The sequence below is a fragment of the Salvelinus fontinalis genome, chromosome 30 (assembly GCF_029448725.1).
Source record: "Salvelinus fontinalis isolate EN_2023a chromosome 30, ASM2944872v1, whole genome shotgun sequence".
Classification (NCBI taxonomy): Eukaryota; Metazoa; Chordata; class Actinopteri; order Salmoniformes; family Salmonidae; genus Salvelinus; species Salvelinus fontinalis.
In genome coordinates this window covers 34,826,505-34,844,679 of record NC_074694.1, presented here as the reverse complement: position 1 = coordinate 34,844,679, position 18,175 = coordinate 34,826,505, and the positions used below count along the sequence as shown (strand labels likewise).

The following is an 18,175-nucleotide window of genomic DNA, read 5'->3' as shown; positions in this document are numbered from 1 at the left end:
ACAAAGATATCTTGATTAGATAAGTATTCAACCCCTCGAGTCAATACAGAATGACCTTTGGTGATTACAGAGTCTTTCTGGGCAAGTCTGGATTGTACACCATTTGCACATTATTATTTTCTAAATTCTTCAAGCTCTGTCAAATTGTTGTTGATCATTGCTAGACAACCACTTGTAGATCTTGCCATAGATTTTCAAGGCCATTTAAGTCAAAACTGTAACTCGGCCACTCAGGAACATTCACAGTCTTTTTGGTAAGCGACTCCAGTGTAGATTTGGCCTTGTGTTTTAGGTTACTGTCCTGCTGAAAGGTGATTTAATCTCCCAGTATCTGACTGAACCAGGTTTTCCTCTAGGATATTACCTGGGCTTAGCTCCATTCCTTTTTTATCCTGAAAAACTCCCCAGTCCTTAATGATTACAACCATACCCATAACATGATGCTGCCACCACTATGCTTGAAAATATGGAGAGTGGTACTCAGTATTGTGTTGTATTGGATTTGCCCCAAACATAAGACTTTGTATTCAGGACAAAAAGTTAATTTCTTTGCCACATTTTTTGCAACATTACTTTAGTGCCTTGTTGCAAACAGGATGCATGTTTTGGAATATTTGTATTCTGTACAGGCTTCATTCTTTACACTCTGTCAGTTAAGTTAGTATTGATCCATCCTCAGTTTTCTCCTATCACAGCCATTAAACTCTGTATCTGTATTAAACTCACCATTAGCCTCATGGTGAAATCCCTGATTGGTTTCTTTCCTATCTGGCAAATGAGGTAGGAAGGACGTCTGTATCTTTGTAGTGACTGGGTAATTAATAACTTCACCATGCCCAAAGGGATAGTTAATGTCTGCTTTTCCCCCCCTATCTAACCATAGGGTCCCTTCTTTGCAAGGCATTGGAAAACCTCCCTGGGGTTGAATCTGTTTGAAATTCACTGCTCGACTGAGGGACCTTACAATTATCTATTCATTTGTAAACATTTCAAAAACATAATTGTACTTTAACATTATGGGGTATTGTGTGTGGGCCAGTGACAACAAAAATCTAAATTTGATCCATTTTCAATTCAGGCTGTAACAACAAAATGTGGAAAAAGTCAAGGGGTGTGAATACTTTCTGAATGCACTGTACACAACTCCACACGACTCATGCTGAATGACACGCCTTATATAGACCACTGTAAGACCAGAGTACACGCACACATCTCATCCTTGGTCATCTTGATCCTAGGTAAGAATGGTGACATCGACTATTGCGAACTGAACGCTGTGATTGGTTATAAGAGCATTGTGGCGGACCCGGTGACGTTCAGGTCGCGGTCGAGCTACGTGACCCTGCCCACGCTCCAGGCCTACTACTCCATGCACCTGTTCCTCCAGTTCAAAACCACCTCCCCTGACGGACTCGTACTCTACAACAGAGGGGACGGAAACGACTTTATAGTGGTGGAGCTGGTCAAAGGGTACGGCATAATTACTTACTTAACTACCTATTGATACTGTAGTCTGTCTACTACTGATACCGTACAACAGAGGATAGCTAACTACCTAACTACCTATAGCTACTATTTACATTTCTGATACTGTACAACAGAGGAGATTGAAATCGTTTGGTGAAGGGACATGTCAGAGTGGGACAATTATCGACTACTCATGGATATACAGTTCATATTCTAATATTCTAATCCTAATCACCCTCCCCAGCTACCTCCACTATGTGTCTGACCTGGGGAACGGGGCACACCTGATCAAAGGGAACTCCAACTCTCCTCTGAATGACAACCACTGGCACAATGTGCTCATATCCAGAGACACCAACAACCTGCACACTGTTAAGATAGACACCAAGGTCACTACACAGACCACTATGGGGGCCAAGAACCTGGATCTCAAAGGTAACACACACACACACACACCGCACACACACACACTGTACATACCATACTACCCTTCTACTACTATGGAATCTCTCTGCCTCAGCCCTTGTTCCCTAACAGCAGAGGCCAGTACTGTCAGCTAAGAGAGAGACAGATATTGTTGCACGGAGCTGTCACTCAAGTTATGCTGTGTTCCTATAGGTGACCTGTACGTAGGGGGGGTGGCTAAGGAGATGTATAGGGACCTTCCCAAGCTCGTCCACTCCCGGGAAGGCTTCCAGGGTTGCTTAGCAACCGTTGACCTTAACGGCCGACTACCCGACCTGCTGGCTGATGCTCTAGCTACCACCGGACAAGTGGAGAGGGGCTGTGAAGGTACACACACACACACAGGTACACACACACACACACACACACACACAAAACATGAGTACCTACACAACAAAAAGTATAGAGAGACACACACAAACCAGGGCTTTCTCCTTACCATTGCATATCATAGCTTTTTTTTTAACTCATTCCTTCACTATTGTTCCAGCTAACAGCTGTTTTTATTACGTTGGAGATTATCCCCCTTGTTTTGGCATCTGGCTTTCTCTTCCCTCTTTCTCTCTCTCTTTTGCTCTCTCCGTTTTTTGTTAGTTTTTTTTTACAGGCATTTCTATGCTTTGTTTTTACTAACCATCTAACATATTTTGCTTGTCGTTGTTTTGTTTTTGTTTTCGGCTGACGAAAGTTGCATTGATGAAAGCTGACTTGCAAGGTAGATCGCTCTGTGTGTGCGTGTATGTGTCTGTGTGCGCTTGTGAGCGACTGGGTTCGAACCTGGGGTCTCCTGCGCACCACACGTCTGTGTTAGCCTACTAAGCTAAAGTTTAGGCGTTAGCTCAGCTAACGTATGTGCTCAGGTCTCAGGCAAGGGTACACATTACGCAAGCGACCTCGGTTACACTTGTGGGTGCATGTGTGTGGTGTGTTCTGGCGTAACCTGTCCAGGTCACCATAGTGACATCATTCCCTCAGTGACACCATTACTGTTTCATTTAGACCACACACCCTGCACCTCCTTCACTTGGAAGCATGATTCTAACCCCGCCCCCTGCTTCTAACCCCACCCTCTTCTGTTTGACCTCTCCCTCCCTGTATCTAACCTAGGGCTGGTCAACCTCATGGACAGCTACAGGATGTCCAGTGAATTGGATTTCCAATTCAACAATCCAAAAGTGCTATTCATTTTCAATGAGGATCAACTCTTAATGGAATGATTCACAAAAATTTTGGAATTAATATATTTTTTCTTGTCGATTTAACCAGAGCATTTTTAAGGGCTTATTCTGATTATTTTCTTACTTTCAACAGCCTCTGGTTGACATTAGCCTTCATCGTTTAGAAGTTAAAGGATTTGTCTTTCCAGGTCCCAGTACTACCTGTCAGGAAGACTCTTGCGCCAATCAGGGCGTGTGTTTGCAGCAGTGGGAGGGATTTAGCTGTGATTGCAGTATGACATCATTCGGAGGACCGCTCTGCAATGACGGTGAGTCACTTTTTTTCTATTCCTATGACCTATTTCCTGTTTACTATATCCTGTTTCTGCTCATTTGACAACAAGTCATGTAAATCTGTTGTCCACAGCGGGGACCACGTATATCTTTGGTCGTGATGGGGGTGTGATTGTGTACACCTGGCCTCCTAACGAGCGCCCCAGTACACGGGCTGACCGGCTCGCGCTGGGCTTCAGCACACAGCAGAAACACGCTACCCTGCTACGGGTCGACAGCGCCTCGGGACTTGGGGACTACCTACAGCTACAGATAGTAAGGATTACATTGTTTAACACTGGCCTCTACAAAATCCCTGTGGAACTGCGCTCTGTCGTCCTCAAATCAGCACTCTGCTACACTACCAACTATAAATCCCTTTCTCCCTTCCTATCCTCTCCTCTTTCTCTATCCCTTTCTATCCCTCGATCTCTCTCTCTCTCTGTGCCTGTTTTTCACTCCTTAGGATAAAGGAAATATTAGAGTAGTGTTTAACGTGGGAACAGATGACATCAACATTGAAGAGACTGCTAAATCCGTTAATGATGGGAAATACCACATAGTTCGGTTTACCCGCAGCGGAGGCAACGCAACCCTGCAGCTGGACGACCTGCCAATCATAGAGCGTTACCCCTCAGGTAAGGACCGACCACAGCCTACACCCGCTTGTCACAGCCAATCACACTACAGGGCTTCGCTTTACTTCCTGAATAACAGGAAGTGACTATATACCGTAACTATTTCTTTCAGTTTTAATATAAGGATGTTGTAATGTTGCTGTTACTGATGTTATTACTCCATCATGGCTACGTTACTATTAGGACTTTTGTACTGACTTGCTGAAGATCAAATGTCTATGTTATGGTGTAATTTTCCTGTTAAAACATTAAAAAAAAGAAATATGTAGTAACTTCCCCTGTTGCTTTGACTCCAGGGAGTATATCCCGACATGACTGGTAATTTATGTTGCTATGTTAAATAGTGTGATACATAAATGAACCATGTAAACATTTAATACAGGTAGTAGTTGTGTTTTATTAAAAAACTAAATAATAGCCATTGGGGCATTTGGCCAAACAGCAACACAATAAACATTTCATTTTCTGAGTAAACTAGACTGAGAAAAAAAAACAAAGAGAAAAAATGATTGTATTTTTATTTATTTTTTGCATTGGGTTTTTAAACATTTGTTGTTGTTTTTATATAAAAGTAGTAATCATATTTCCGAGAGTCATTTAGTTAGATGTTAGCTAAACGGCTAAACACTAGACAGAGACGGGTATGAGGGTTGATATGTTAGCTTTAACAATGATTATCGTTATTATTCTGTTGTTTTATCAAACTCTCTAAACTCCTGTCTGTCAGATGATAATTAACTGTTTAAATGTCTCTTTAAATCAAAGCCCATGAACAGAAAGTCAATGTCCGCTCGCTGGTTGCTGCCCCTGATCGTAACTCTTATTGAAATTAAGACACAGCAACAATGTTCGGACCGACTAACAGGACCTTGGTCAGGACTTTGACTTTCTCTTCATGGCTGTTCATTTTGTTGTCCAGCTCCTGTGCCAGGTGTTGATGTGCGTAATTACTGTGTTTTCATCTTTAAATTAAAGGCAACATTGATAACGAGCGCCTGGCCATCGCTAGACAGAGAATCCCCTATCGACTCGGTCGAGTAGTTGACGATTGGCTATTCGACAAAGGTAAAAACATCATTAAAATTACTTAAAACTTTTAGCTTAAAAGTCAACCTGAAGCAAGTTGAAACTGTGACCATCAACTAACATCTAAAATTATAAATTCATAACTAAGTTTAAACATTATAGAAGCTGTTAGAGTGTAATATTGTCAGACTGTGTAAACTGTAGTGTAACTGTACTGTTCTGTAATACACTACTTCACTGTAAACTGTAGCTAGAGAGAAAGGTTGATAATACCAGGTTAAAGGGACAATGGGAAGATTAATCTGAATAAATGTGAAACTAGTACAGATAAAAAGGGCTTTATTAAGATTCTGTCATAATGCTGTTTCTCCAATTGTAAACATTTAAAGGCTTCACTTTAGAGTAACTCCTCGTAATAAAGCATTTATAATGGATTAGTAAATAGTTTATTCATCATTTATTAATCATTACTCCATTCATAAGATGTTTAGTATAGGTCCTTATAAACCATTAGTTAATCATTAGATTAGACTTGTTGCGTGGCCTGATGAAAAGTGTAGAATATTTGTACTTTCTAAATAGTTTATAAATGTTTTGAGGGACCAGTGTAATTTCTCACAAAAAGCGGGACATGCCATTGGTAGACATTCCAACAGTACCTGATGCTCCTTAAAGGTCCAATGCAGTCATTTTTATCTCAATATAAAATCATTTCTGGTTAACAATTAAGTACCTTACTATGATTGTTTTCAATTAAAATGGTCAAAAATAAACAAAAATAGCTTTTCAGCAAAAAGCAATTTCTCAAACAAGAATTTAGCTACGACTGTCTGGGAGTGGTCTGAGTGGGGAGGGGAAAACTGATAACAGTAAGGTACATTGTTACCCAGAAATGATTTTAGGCGGTATTGAGATACAAAATGTCTGCATTGGACCTGTAAATGCTTCCAGTGCTTCAGTCTTTTAACCACAGACTATGTTAACGGATGGCTTTGTTTGGCTGCACCTTAACTGGGCTTTTAAAGGTAGTAACTCTTTAAACGTAATTGAATAGTTTCCTTACCTCGTAAGCAGTCTATGGACTGCTCTTTATCTTTCACGGAATCATTCTGCCGTTTAACCGGAATCTACTGCGACGGCATGGAATGTATAGGATAACGAGCAGCGGTAGTTCTGGTGTTTGGGTTTTCGTCACTGGTTATTTGGCCGTACCAGGATTGGGTGAAAGCGGTGCTTACAATTTGACTGCGTCATGCATGTGGGGGAATTAGCGGGTGGGCCGTTGGCTGAGTGTTTCCTTTTGCGAGGGTGGCGATTTGTAACATGTATGGACCCACGCAGCTGACCAAATTATAAGATTACACTGCTCTAAGGAGTGACTGCAATCCACTTTGGTTTTGATAGAAAAGTCACTGCCAAGAAATGCTTATGTTACCATTTTCGGGAGACAAAAAACATTATGTTACTCAACATAGTTACACATTACTCTGAAGTTACACATTACAATTGTGTGACTTTTGGAATAAAATGTTCTATATATCTTCTTGAACATCCTCTTTATTTAATGCTTGTTGTTTAACCACTGATATGTCCCGGGGGCCATTTTGAGACCTTCAGGAGCATCAAGCACTGCTGGAACCAATAGCATGTCCATCTTTTTGTGAGAAAGTACACTGGCCACTCAAAACGTTTATAAAGTATCTATAAAGTATAAATAGCCCACACTTAAGACGAGGCCATGCAAAGAGTTAACTAACGATTAGTTGATTAACGAAGAGTTAACTAACAAAGGTTTTATAAGGACATATATTAAACATCTTCCGAATGATCTTATGAATCATTATTAAATACTTTAAAAGTTGTTTAGAAATGTGTGAATAACTAGGTTACTAAAATGTGCAAATGTGGGAGTAATGATCAATAAATGATGAATAAACGATTTACTAATCCGTTATAAATGCTTTGTTACGAGGAGTTATTCTAAAGTGATACCACATATCAATGTTGAACATCATGTAGTCAAAGTAAAGTTCATAATCAGATATTACTTGTAAGACTTGAGATGTTAAATGCACTGTTTTTTTATTAACCTCTTAAACTTCAGCAGAGCTCCTTTAAATACCTGAAGTCCCTTTAACAGTGACCAGAGACAGAGCTATGACCTGTGCATGCTTCATATAGCTTCATATGGCTTTATAATGCTTCATCCGGCTTCTTAGGGCTTCATAAGGCTGTAATAACCATATTTGAGGGAAATCAATCGATATGTCCGATCAACATGACTTGCTCTTGATGCGTCTCCAAGAGCAACCATCTCTCAGCTCATCTCATGTCCTCTCTCTTCATCCTACTCTTCCTTTCATCCTCCTTCATCGTCTTCTTTTCCTCCTCCGCTCTTCCTCCAGCCCCCCATTTCCACAGTACATCTCAGCCTTTGGTCATGTCCCACATCATACTTACAACACGCTAACATTACGATTAACGTGCATATTATCATCCCACCGACGACTCATATGTATGCGCGTGTGTGTCTGTGTGTTTGTGTGTGTGTGTGTGTCCCCAGGCCGCCAGCTGACCATCTTCAACAGCCAGACGACGGTGATGGTGGGAAGAGGAAAGGAAGCAGGTCAGTTCCAGGGTCAGATGGCCGGTCTCTACTACAACGGACTGAAGATACTCAACATGGCCGCCGAAGGACACGCCCACATCCGCCTGGAGGGCAGCACGCGATTGGTTGGGGACATGCCCTCCTCCATCACGCCCCAATCCAGCGCTGCCGCCGGGGCAAACCGATCAGACCCCGCCGCCAATGCCGGCGACATCACCACGACAACCGCCACAAACAGGAAGCAAGGAGGAGGAACTACGCAGCAGGTAGGAAACTAACTATGACACAAAGGCATAAACAGGCTAATTGAGCAATTCATAACCTCACAGATATAGATACTATAAACTGTATCTGCTATCACCAGTCAGGAGGTTATGGTGAACAGGCTCTCTTTGTTTGTGTGTGGAGAGGGATTCTGGGTTATGAAATAGTCTGTCGCACTCTGAAAAATAATAATTTCCAATGATGCGAGTTGCCATGGAGATAGTGAACCCTCTTAGGTATTCTCTCTCTCTCTCTTACTCTCACGCTCTCATGCTCCATAGTGTATAGCTCCTTTGTGTAAACCTCAGACATAAATAATGGAATGCAGAGCTGTGAGCAGAGCCTCAGGCATCAATAATAGATCTAGATGGATGGAGGGTTTGAGTGATGGAGTGAGACACAGTGTTCCTTTCTACACCTCACGTGTGTGTGTGTAGTTGGTGGTGTAACTGGTTTGCAGAGAGCATTGCAAATGAGTCAGTATCCCAAGATGGGAACTAGGTCAGACAGAATGTATGCTCGATATGCTGCAGTGTGTGTGTGCATGCGTGTGTGTGTGTGTGTGTTGCAGTGAGTGTGTGTTTAATAAGAAACACTGATCTCCTGCTGGGGTTACCTAGCAACCAAGCTGTATTCAACAAGTGTTCATGGACACACAAACATATAGAGATAACATGTAGGCTGTACTTAGTTACAGTCAGTTGCAGCAGAGGGAGGAGCAGTGAAACCACTTAAGGGTGGATCAGAGCAAGCAATCGATTCTGTGACTGTGCGCGTGACGTGTGTGTACATGTGACGTGTGTGTGTGTGTGCTCGTGGCGTGTGTGTGTGTTTGATGTGTTTCTTCCTGCTGCCCTGAGTTTAATGAGACTCTCTCCTAGGAAGTCAGAATTATTAATAATGTAAAAGAGTGTGTGTGCTTCAGGGCTCTGTGTTTTGCTACAGTCTGCTCTGACTCACTTTGCTCAGTTTAGTTTGGGTGTTATCGGTGTGTGTGTGTGTGTTTTTGTGTGTGTGTGCGTGCGTGCGTGCGTGTGTGCGTGCGTGCGTGTGTCTGTGTGTCCATGTATGTTATATGGGTAGAAGCAACTGTAGCAATCTGTCCCTCCCTTCCTCCCTCCCTCCCTCCCTCCCTCCCTCCCTCCCTCCCTCCCTCCCTCCCTCCCTCCCTCCCTCCCTCCCTCCCTCCCTCTCCATCTCTCTCTCTCAGCAGTGGTAGGTAGTTAGTGTATCAGTACATATGCAGAATAGCTCCTCTTCTCTCCTCTTCTCTCCGTGCTGACAGAGCTGCAGCCAACAGAGTGTGTGTGTGTGTGTTGAAGTAGAACAATGGCTGCACGGTGGAAGCAGTAGAGCAGTGTGTGTACACCGTGTGTGTGTGTGTGTTATGTGTGAGCTAGGCAGTCAGGCAGGCATGGACGCTCGCTGGCATTGTTCGGCTGCTCAGGTACTGATTTGACTACTTCAGCATGATACCATCTTCGCCTTCATCTCTCCATCTCTCCCCTTTCTCTCTCCCGCTTTCTTTCGTTATCTGTCTCGTTCCTTTTCGATGTTCTCTTCCCCTCTTTCTTTATCTCTCGCTCTCTACCTTTCTTCATCTGTGCTGGAAGGTGGCATGCATCGCTGCTAGACAAAGAGAGGGAGAGATAAGGCTGTAGAGGAGAGACGGAAGACGGACAGAAAAAGAGATGAGGCTATAGGAAGAGGTTGGCATGCATTGTTCAGGAGTGTGTGTGCATCAGTGGAACAGACTTGGCTCACTTTTAATTGGCAACTTAAAGGGCTGTGGTTTGATTGGCAGGTCTGTAGTTTGATTGACATGTGAGTAGATGTCAGCTGAGGAGACAGTTCCGTTTGGAGTCGAGAATGAGTTGGAGTCATTAGAATCCGTCTGGAATAGAATTTGGAGGGGTTACAGTTAAAGGTGTCGAAAAGGCATTCATCTAAAGATACACATCTGCTTACAGTCGCTCTCGACCAATCACGCTCAGGCAATTGGGATCATGGGCACCGTATAAGCGGACAGCGTAATGTTTACTTTTCTCCCGGGATTTTTAATTGTCTAATTAGCAAAAGTGAAATCTATCACATCGTTGCAAGAAGTACCTGGCTGATGTAGTCATTAATGAGAGGTTAGCTTCTATAGTGCCTTTTACAATATTCTATAGTGCCTTTTACTAGACTTCTATAGTGCATTTTACTAGACTTCTATGGTGCCTTTTACTAGACTTCTATGGTGCCTTTACTAGACTTCTATAGTGTCTTTTACTAGACTTCTATGGTGCCTTTTACTAGACTTCTATGGTGGCTTTTACTAGACTTCTATGGTGTCTTTTACTAGACTTCTATAGTGTCTTTTACTAGACTTCTATAGTGTCTTTTACTAGACTTCTATGGTGTCTTTTACTAGACTTCTATAGTGTCTTTTACTAGACTTCTATGGTGCCTTTTACTAGACTTCTATGGTGTCTTTTACTAGACTTCTATGGTGTCTTTTACTAGACTTCTATGGTGTCTTTTACTAGACTTCTATGGTGTCTTTTACTAGACTTCTATGGTGTCTTTTACTAGACTTCTATGGTGTCTTTTACTAGACTTCTATAGTGTCTTTTACTAGACTTCTATAGTGTCTTTTACTAGACTTCTATGGTGTCTTTTACTAGACTTCTATAGTGTCTTTTACTAGACTTCTATGGTGCCTTTTACTAGACTTCTATGGTGTCTTTTACTAGACTTCTATGGTGTCTTTTACTAGACTTCTATAGTGTCTTTTACTAGACTTCTATAGTGTCTTTTACTAGACTTCTATGGTGCTTTATTTCTGTTATCTTGGGATGCATTACGCTAAATGTATTTGCATAGATTTTTTGTGAGGGTGTTTGTGGGTTCTAGTCCCGTTCTATGTTGGGTTCTAGACTGGTTCTAGATTTGGTTCTGCTGTTCTCTCCAGTCCCCATACTGAGGTTAGTTATGACTACTGCAATGCATCACTCTCCCATTTTAATACACCGCGGACTCTCAGTGTGGGTTTAAAACACGCACTCACACTCTCGCTCCCACACAAACACACACGCTTATGCACACACACACACACATTTCTCAGCTGTAAAGTCGAAGCAGGCAATGTTTAACAAACTCATGAATATGCACACTCGATTAGCATGATGTTAGCTTAAGCTGCAACACTTTGATGTCTCCTTCCTTCGCTCCTCGTGCTTTTCCTTGTCCTACCCTTTGTCCCTCTCTCCCTCCATGACTCTTTCTCCATCTCTTTCTCTTCTTCCATCTGTCTCTCTCCCAACACAGCTCTTTCTTTTTCTCTCCCTACCTCTATTACTTACATCTCTCTCTCTCTCTCTAGGAAAGAACACAGAACGCTAGTCTTCTGTCATATACAGGGTCCAGATTAACGCCCTGATAATCTCTCTCTTTCTGTCTGGTGGTGAGTGCCAGTGTTTCAGGTCTCTCAGTGAAACACGCCCTTCATTTTAACGGCCTGAACTTAGAGTTGCCATGGCAACAGGCGGGAGAGTAGGAGAAGAGAGAGGGCGCTGCCAAAGAGAGAAATGGTGGAAGAGGAGAGGAAGTGGAGAGGTATTGTTCAGCTGAGAGAGAGTGAGGAAGGAGGGGGGTTGGCCAAAGGAGCATCTTCCCAACTTGTGTTGCTCAGAGAGCAGGGCATGGACATGAAGGGTTCATAGCATGAAGGGTTACTGCACTGTACTGTACACTGTTGGTTAGTTACTTTATTATAGTTAACTTGTGTGTACACACAGTCCTCAGAGATCAGCAATCAGCACATTGGTGGACCACTATACATAGAGGGAAGAGGAAGGAGAGAGGGGAGGAAGAAAGTGTGAAGGAATGTGGGAGAAGATAGAGATAAGGAGGAAGGGGAGAGCCAAAGAAGGAGAGAGGAGGAGGAGGATATGTGATCCCTTGTGATTAGATCCCAGCTCGTAACCAACACCTCTCTCCTCCTCTTCTCTCTCTCTATCTCACTTCTGTTCTCTCGCTTTCTCTCCGCCTCTCTATTCACAATTTGGCAGTCTGGAAGTTTGCCAGGACTCAGGGAAAAAAACATAGATTTCTGAAAATCAAAAATGTGTTTGACTTCAAGTTGAGAGTTTTATTGTGTTCTTTTTGCAGAATGAGAGGAGCTCTCTGAAAATACTTCACATGTCAATAACATGTACATGAAAGGCTCCAGTGATCGATAAGTATTACAAAAAACAATAGCGTGTGTTTAATGATATATTGTCTCTCTCCAGTCGACAGACGACCTGCTGGTGGCATCAGCTGAGTGTCCCAGTGATGACGAAGACATTGACCCATGTGACCCCAGCTCTGGTAATTCATACCATATAGAGTACATACGACTACTGTACTACCACACTACTATCCTCACACACTGACAGTATGGCTAGTAGACTGGAGAAACATTTATTACCCTCACACACTAACAGTATGGCTAGTAGACTGGAGAAACATTTACTACCCTCACACACTAACAGTATGGCTAGTAGACTGGAGAAACATTTACTACCCTCACACACTAACAGTATGGCTAGTAGACTGGAGAAACATTTACCTCCCTCACACACTAACAGTATGGCTAGTAGACTGGAGAAACATTTACTACCCTCACACACTAACAGTATGGTTACTAGACTGGATAAACATTTACTACCCTCACACACTAACAGTATGGCTAGTAGACTGGAGAAACATTTACTACCCTCACACACTAACATTATGACTAGTAGACTGGAGAAACATTTACTACCCTCACACACTAACATTATGACTAGTAGACTGGAGAAACATTTACTACCCTCACACACTAACATTATGGCTAGTAGACTGGAGAAACATTTACTACCCTCACACACTAACATTATGACTAGTAGACTGGAGAAACATGAATTACCTTCACACACTAACATTATGGCTAGTAGAATGGAGAAACATTTACTACCCTCACACACTAACAGTATGGCTAGTAGACTGGAGAAACATTTACTACCCTCACACACTAACATTATGGCTAGTAGACTGGAGAAACATTTATTACCCTCACACACTAACAGTATGGCTAGTAGACTGGAGAAACATTTACTACCCTCACACACTAACAGTATGGCTAGTAGACTGGAGAAACATTTACCTCCCTCACACACTAACAGTATGGCTAGTAGACTGGTTAAACATGTACTACCCTCACACACTAACAGTATGGCTAGTAGACTGGAGAAACATTTACTATCCTCACACACTAACAGTATGGCTAGTAGACTGGAGAAACATTTACTACCCTCACACACTAACAGTATGGCTAGTAGACTGGAGAAACATTTATTACCCTCACACACTAACAGTATGGCTAGTAGACTGGAGAAACATTTACTACCCTCACACACTAACAGTATGGCTAGTACACTGGAGAAACATTTACTACCCTCACACACTAACAGTATGGCTAGTAGACCGGAGAAACATTTACTACCCTCACACACTAACATTGTGGCTAGTAGACTGGAGAAACATTTACTACCCTCACACACTAACAGTATGGCTAGTAGACTGGAGAAACATTTACTACCCTCACACACTAACATTATGGCTAGTAGACTGGAGAAACATTTACTACCCTCACACACTAACAGTATGGCTAGTAGACTGGAGAAACATTTACTACCCTCACACACTAACATTATGGCTAGTAGACTGGAGAAACATTTACTACCCTCACACACTAACAGTATGGCTAGTAGACTGGAGAAACATTTAGGTTTAATGTGCAGCAGGTTTATCCTGAGATCACACACTTGCATAATTGCTGCAAGTGAAACTATAGAGCACTGTTCTGTATCATTTTCCATGAATAATACTAATAATACATGGAATTTATGTAGCGCTTTTCAAGAATCCAAAGCAAAAACAACTTCAGACTAAACAGAAAGATGGATGGCAACTAACATAGAGAAAAATGTTGGACTTTACATACAACTCTCACTGTCCCCCTCTCCCTTTCCCTCTCCCGTCATCCTCCCTCCAGCAGCACACCCCCCTCTCCCAGAGGTCAAGCCGTTCCCGGGGACATCAGAGGTAGTGAGGGAGTCCAGCAGCACCACGGGCATGGTGGTGGGCATCGTGGCGGCCGCCGCCCTCTGCATCCTCATCCTGCTCTACGCCATGTACAAGTACCGCAACCGCGACGAGGGCTCGTACCACGTGGACGAGAGCCGCAACTACATCAGTAACTCCGCCACACAGCCTAACGGCAGCACCAAGGACAAGCCGCTGGGCATCGCCAAGATCTCCAAGAACAAGAAGAACAAAGACAAGGAGTACTACGTGTGAGGAGGGGAGGGACACCCTTATGACATTTACATATACACATCTACTCTTATACAGACATATGCACACATACAGGAGGACATGCCCTGAGACGCACACACACACACACACACACACACACACACACACACACACACACACACACACACACGCACACACACACACACACACACACACACACACACACACACACACAGAAACGAAACACACAGAGACAAAGAGACTGCCATGAGGGCAGAGACCCATACTGTACAGTAATAGTAACCACTAACCACAGCCTCTCTGTGTGAGGCCTGTGTTCGACCAGAATAACCGTAATGACACGCAGAGTAATCACCAGGTAGACTCCTAGTACAGGACCAGTAAAGAGAAGTTATTTTCAAGGACCAGCCCCCTGTCTCTCCCTGCTATAAACTGTCCTGTAGACTCAGAGAGAGGGGGGGGCAGACTGGGAAAGAACACTAAAAAACAAACGCTAGTGTTCTGTCGTACTGAGTCAAAATCAGTATATCCAAATTAACACCCTGATAAACTCCCAGTTCCAGTTTTGTGTAAGGCTGGTGTTGTCCAATGGGGGGGGGACCAGATTACCTGAACCTTGCCCCTAACCCTAGCCCACCAGTCAGCAGAATGGACGTTCCCACGCCAATAAGCCCGGAAGAGTCACACCCACCAGGGTTGCCATGGTTGCTCTGTTTGCCCGACTCGCTGGGGAGGGACGGAGTAGGGCGTGTACGTGGACTAAGGAGCTGTGTGTGTTTGAAATGTTGCTGGGACATTTATTTTCCAACGTTACACAACGTACGTCACAACGTTGGATCAACCCATCCAGACTATGAAAACGAGAGACTTTGACTCTGGAGAGGAGACCAGAGACACCAGAACTACCTACCTACCTACCTACACAAAACAACACAACGCACACACACACACTCACACACACCTCCTACAACACCACCAGAGCTTCATCCCTGACCGGTGGCAACGATATCTGCGATAATGATGATATTATTATGACAATGCTGAAGTCGACGACGAAGGAAAAGAAGAATGATGATGAACATGTGGGCAGTTTAGACTCTTTGGGGAAATTGTTGCACGTTGAATTATCTTACTCCATGTGTTTCTAACAGAGCAGAGACGACAGGGGTTACTCCTGAACCCAGCACAGCCATAACCTACCACCTGGCTCACCGAAGCCTACCACATGATCCACCACCCGAGGGCCAATTATTACAGGGCTTAATAGTGACAGACAGACAACACATAACAGGATAAGCTAACTTCCGAACTAACATCATATAGCAATCATCAATAAGAAGACAGGACAAATGCTGTACACACAACAACGTTCCATCGTCTCCAACACACAGCAGATACAACTGACTAAAAGAGTGTGACCAGGCTCCAGGGTCTCTGAGAGCCAGGGTGGTGTGTTTGTTTTGGGTTGTGGTTTAGTGAGTAACCCTGGTGTAAAGGCTGGGTATGTCCTCCTGCCATAGGCCCAGCCCTGTTTTAAAGCCTGTCCTATAGACAACTATACGTGCTCTGATGATCGTTTTATATTACAAAAAAAAAATGTCTGTAAAATAATCAAAAACAGAATACTAAGTGTTATCATGTGTTTCTATAATGATAGAGCTGTTCATGATGCCATTGGCTAATAGAATTTGAGTTGCTTTACTTTCATTGGCCCTCCCTCTCCGAGCATCCTGTGTGTTCACATTGGTTGATTGTCCCTCTCGTTGTCCATGTGATCAATTCGAGCCAGGCAGGAGTGGGGGGGGATGGGGGCGGGCTCTGTGGAGAAGGTTAAAGGTGTGACTGTGATGTCATTCAGTGCATGTAAGACTGTGTATGTCTCAAATGGCAGATGTTTAAAGTAGTGCCCTATTAGTGCTAACCCTAAACCTACATGGCTCTGATCAAAAGTAGTGCACAGGAAATAGGGTGCCATTTGAGACACATAGCCACTGCAAGAACAGAGTAGATAGAAATTCACTGTCCAGAACAGCCAGTAGTCTCCATTGTGACTAATCTGGACATTGTATTTCTAGCTTTTGTCGGCAAGCACGCTCCCCCAGGTCATCCAAGCAATATTGCCAACCAATCACATGCATGGGAATCAGACTGGGGGCGGGACATAAAGCATTAAAGACATAGTAGTAATAAAACCTAAACATTAGACAGAAAAATGTAACTAATTGATTCCTTCTCTTTATCTATCCCTTTATCCCTATTTCTCTCTGTTCCTCTCTCCCTCTAGTCGACGCTTCTCTCCCTCGCTCTCTCTTTCTCCCTTTCTCCTCTCTCTGTTTCTATCTGAAGTGAAGGAGGAGCATTGAACTGTGGTATTCTTCATCTAAGTGTTCATTTAGCCTTTTGATTTTATATATATACACAATTTTTCTACAGTATTTTACTTTTATTTTTATTGTTACAGTTCTTTGAAGAACATAAAGTGGAACTTTATTATGAAAAATAGTTTTGAAGATCAAACGAGTCAATAAAATATTACCCAAGTGAAGTTACCTTGACTTTTATTATATTCTATTCTCTTCTATTCAAAAATATGACATAAGTGAAGTTATTTAGCAAATTTCCTACACAACAGTATTCCTTTATCCCTCCCTCTATCCCATTCTCTCTCCCTCTTTTTGGTTCCAGGTAGAACCCTTTTGGGTTCCATGTAATGTTCTACATGGAACCCAAAATAGTACTCCCTGGAACCAAAAAGGGTTACTACCGAATAACCATTTTAAGAGGGTTGTGTTAGAGAACGTTATGTCCACATTGTTCCCCTCAGACACACACATACAAACAAACAGACTAAACACACTCCCTGGTCGCAGTAGATATCCACAAGATCCTCTGGAGTTAGGGGAAGGGGACAAAGGTCAGGGGTTAGGGATCCAGGGGATTGGTGGATAAGTGAACAGTTTATCCAACCCCATCTCCCAAGGTCTATATTACACTGTGGCCACCATCACACACACACACACACACACACACACACACACACACCACTACAGGAAGAAACAGCAGCCTCTTTCAATCTCTCTGTCTCTCTTTAACACACTCTCTCGCACACTGTCTCTCTTACTCTCAAACTCATGCACACACACTGCTGACCAGAGAGAGACGGAGAAAGGAAAGGAGAGATGAGTTTCTGGGAAGAGAGGAGTGAGGGCACTGCTGAAGCACCTGTGTGCATGTGAACATTGGTGGAGGAGATGTGTTGCTGATTGAACATGGAGATCAGGGCAGGGACATGACGGGTTCAAAGTTACCACACTGTAGTGACTGTTGGTTACTTACTGTGTTATAGTTTATAATATTTTCCACATTTCTGTTATGCTACAGCCTTATTCTAAAATGGATTACATTTATTTGTATTTATTGTTATTGTTATTGTTATTTATTTATTGTATTTATTTACATCTACACACAATACCCTGTAATGACAAATCAAAAACAAGTGTGTGTCCAGCTTGCTAATAATCACCAAAATGAAAGCTAGACAGTCAGGGACCATCGAAAATTCCCAAAACGATGGACAGAAGACTATTTTCTGAAAATGTTCACAGCGAGGAAATATAGCACATTTTTTGTGCGGCCCTCCCGACCTTGTTGTCACGTTGGTATAAAGGGATCGGGAGACAGGCGCAGGAATGCGTAATAGGGTTTTTTATTGACCCAAATGACAGCGTGCCATGTAAAGGCCCGGGGACGAAGACCAAACAAACACGCATAGAGCGAGGAGTACCTCTAATAAATTCACGGGACGAGACCCGAACACACACAAGCGCACAATGATTATCACACGGGACGAGACCCTTAATCATCTGCGCAAT

At 42.9% G+C, this 18,175-nt stretch overlaps 1 protein-coding gene across 34 annotated transcripts in view; it reads left to right on the top strand.

The window, feature by feature from the left end:
• LOC129829107 (neurexin-1a-like) overlaps positions 1-16,848 on the top strand; it is an 86,176-nt gene extending 69,328 nt beyond the window's left edge. For 11 of the 34 annotated variants that reach the window (XM_055890613.1, XM_055890626.1, XM_055890616.1 and 8 more), the window contains 10 exons: positions 1,239-1,470; positions 1,712-1,902; positions 2,086-2,277; positions 3,299-3,418; positions 3,517-3,698; positions 3,889-4,060; positions 5,036-5,125; positions 7,650-7,960; positions 12,233-12,311; positions 14,020-16,848. In XM_055890613.1, the coding sequence (XP_055746588.1) occupies positions 1,239-1,470; positions 1,712-1,902; positions 2,086-2,277; positions 3,299-3,418; positions 3,517-3,698; positions 3,889-4,060; positions 5,036-5,125; positions 7,650-7,960; positions 12,233-12,311; positions 14,020-14,324 (1,874 nt within the window). In that variant the 3' untranslated portion in view covers positions 14,325-16,848. The remainder of the gene's footprint in view (positions 1-1,238; positions 1,471-1,711; positions 1,903-2,085; positions 2,278-3,298; positions 3,419-3,516; positions 3,699-3,888; positions 4,061-5,035; positions 5,126-7,649; positions 7,961-12,232; positions 12,312-14,019) is intronic. The other 23 variants (XM_055890638.1, XM_055890630.1, XM_055890617.1 and 20 more) reach the window with 7 other exon arrangements.
• Positions 16,849-18,175: the final 1,327 nt, after the last annotated feature.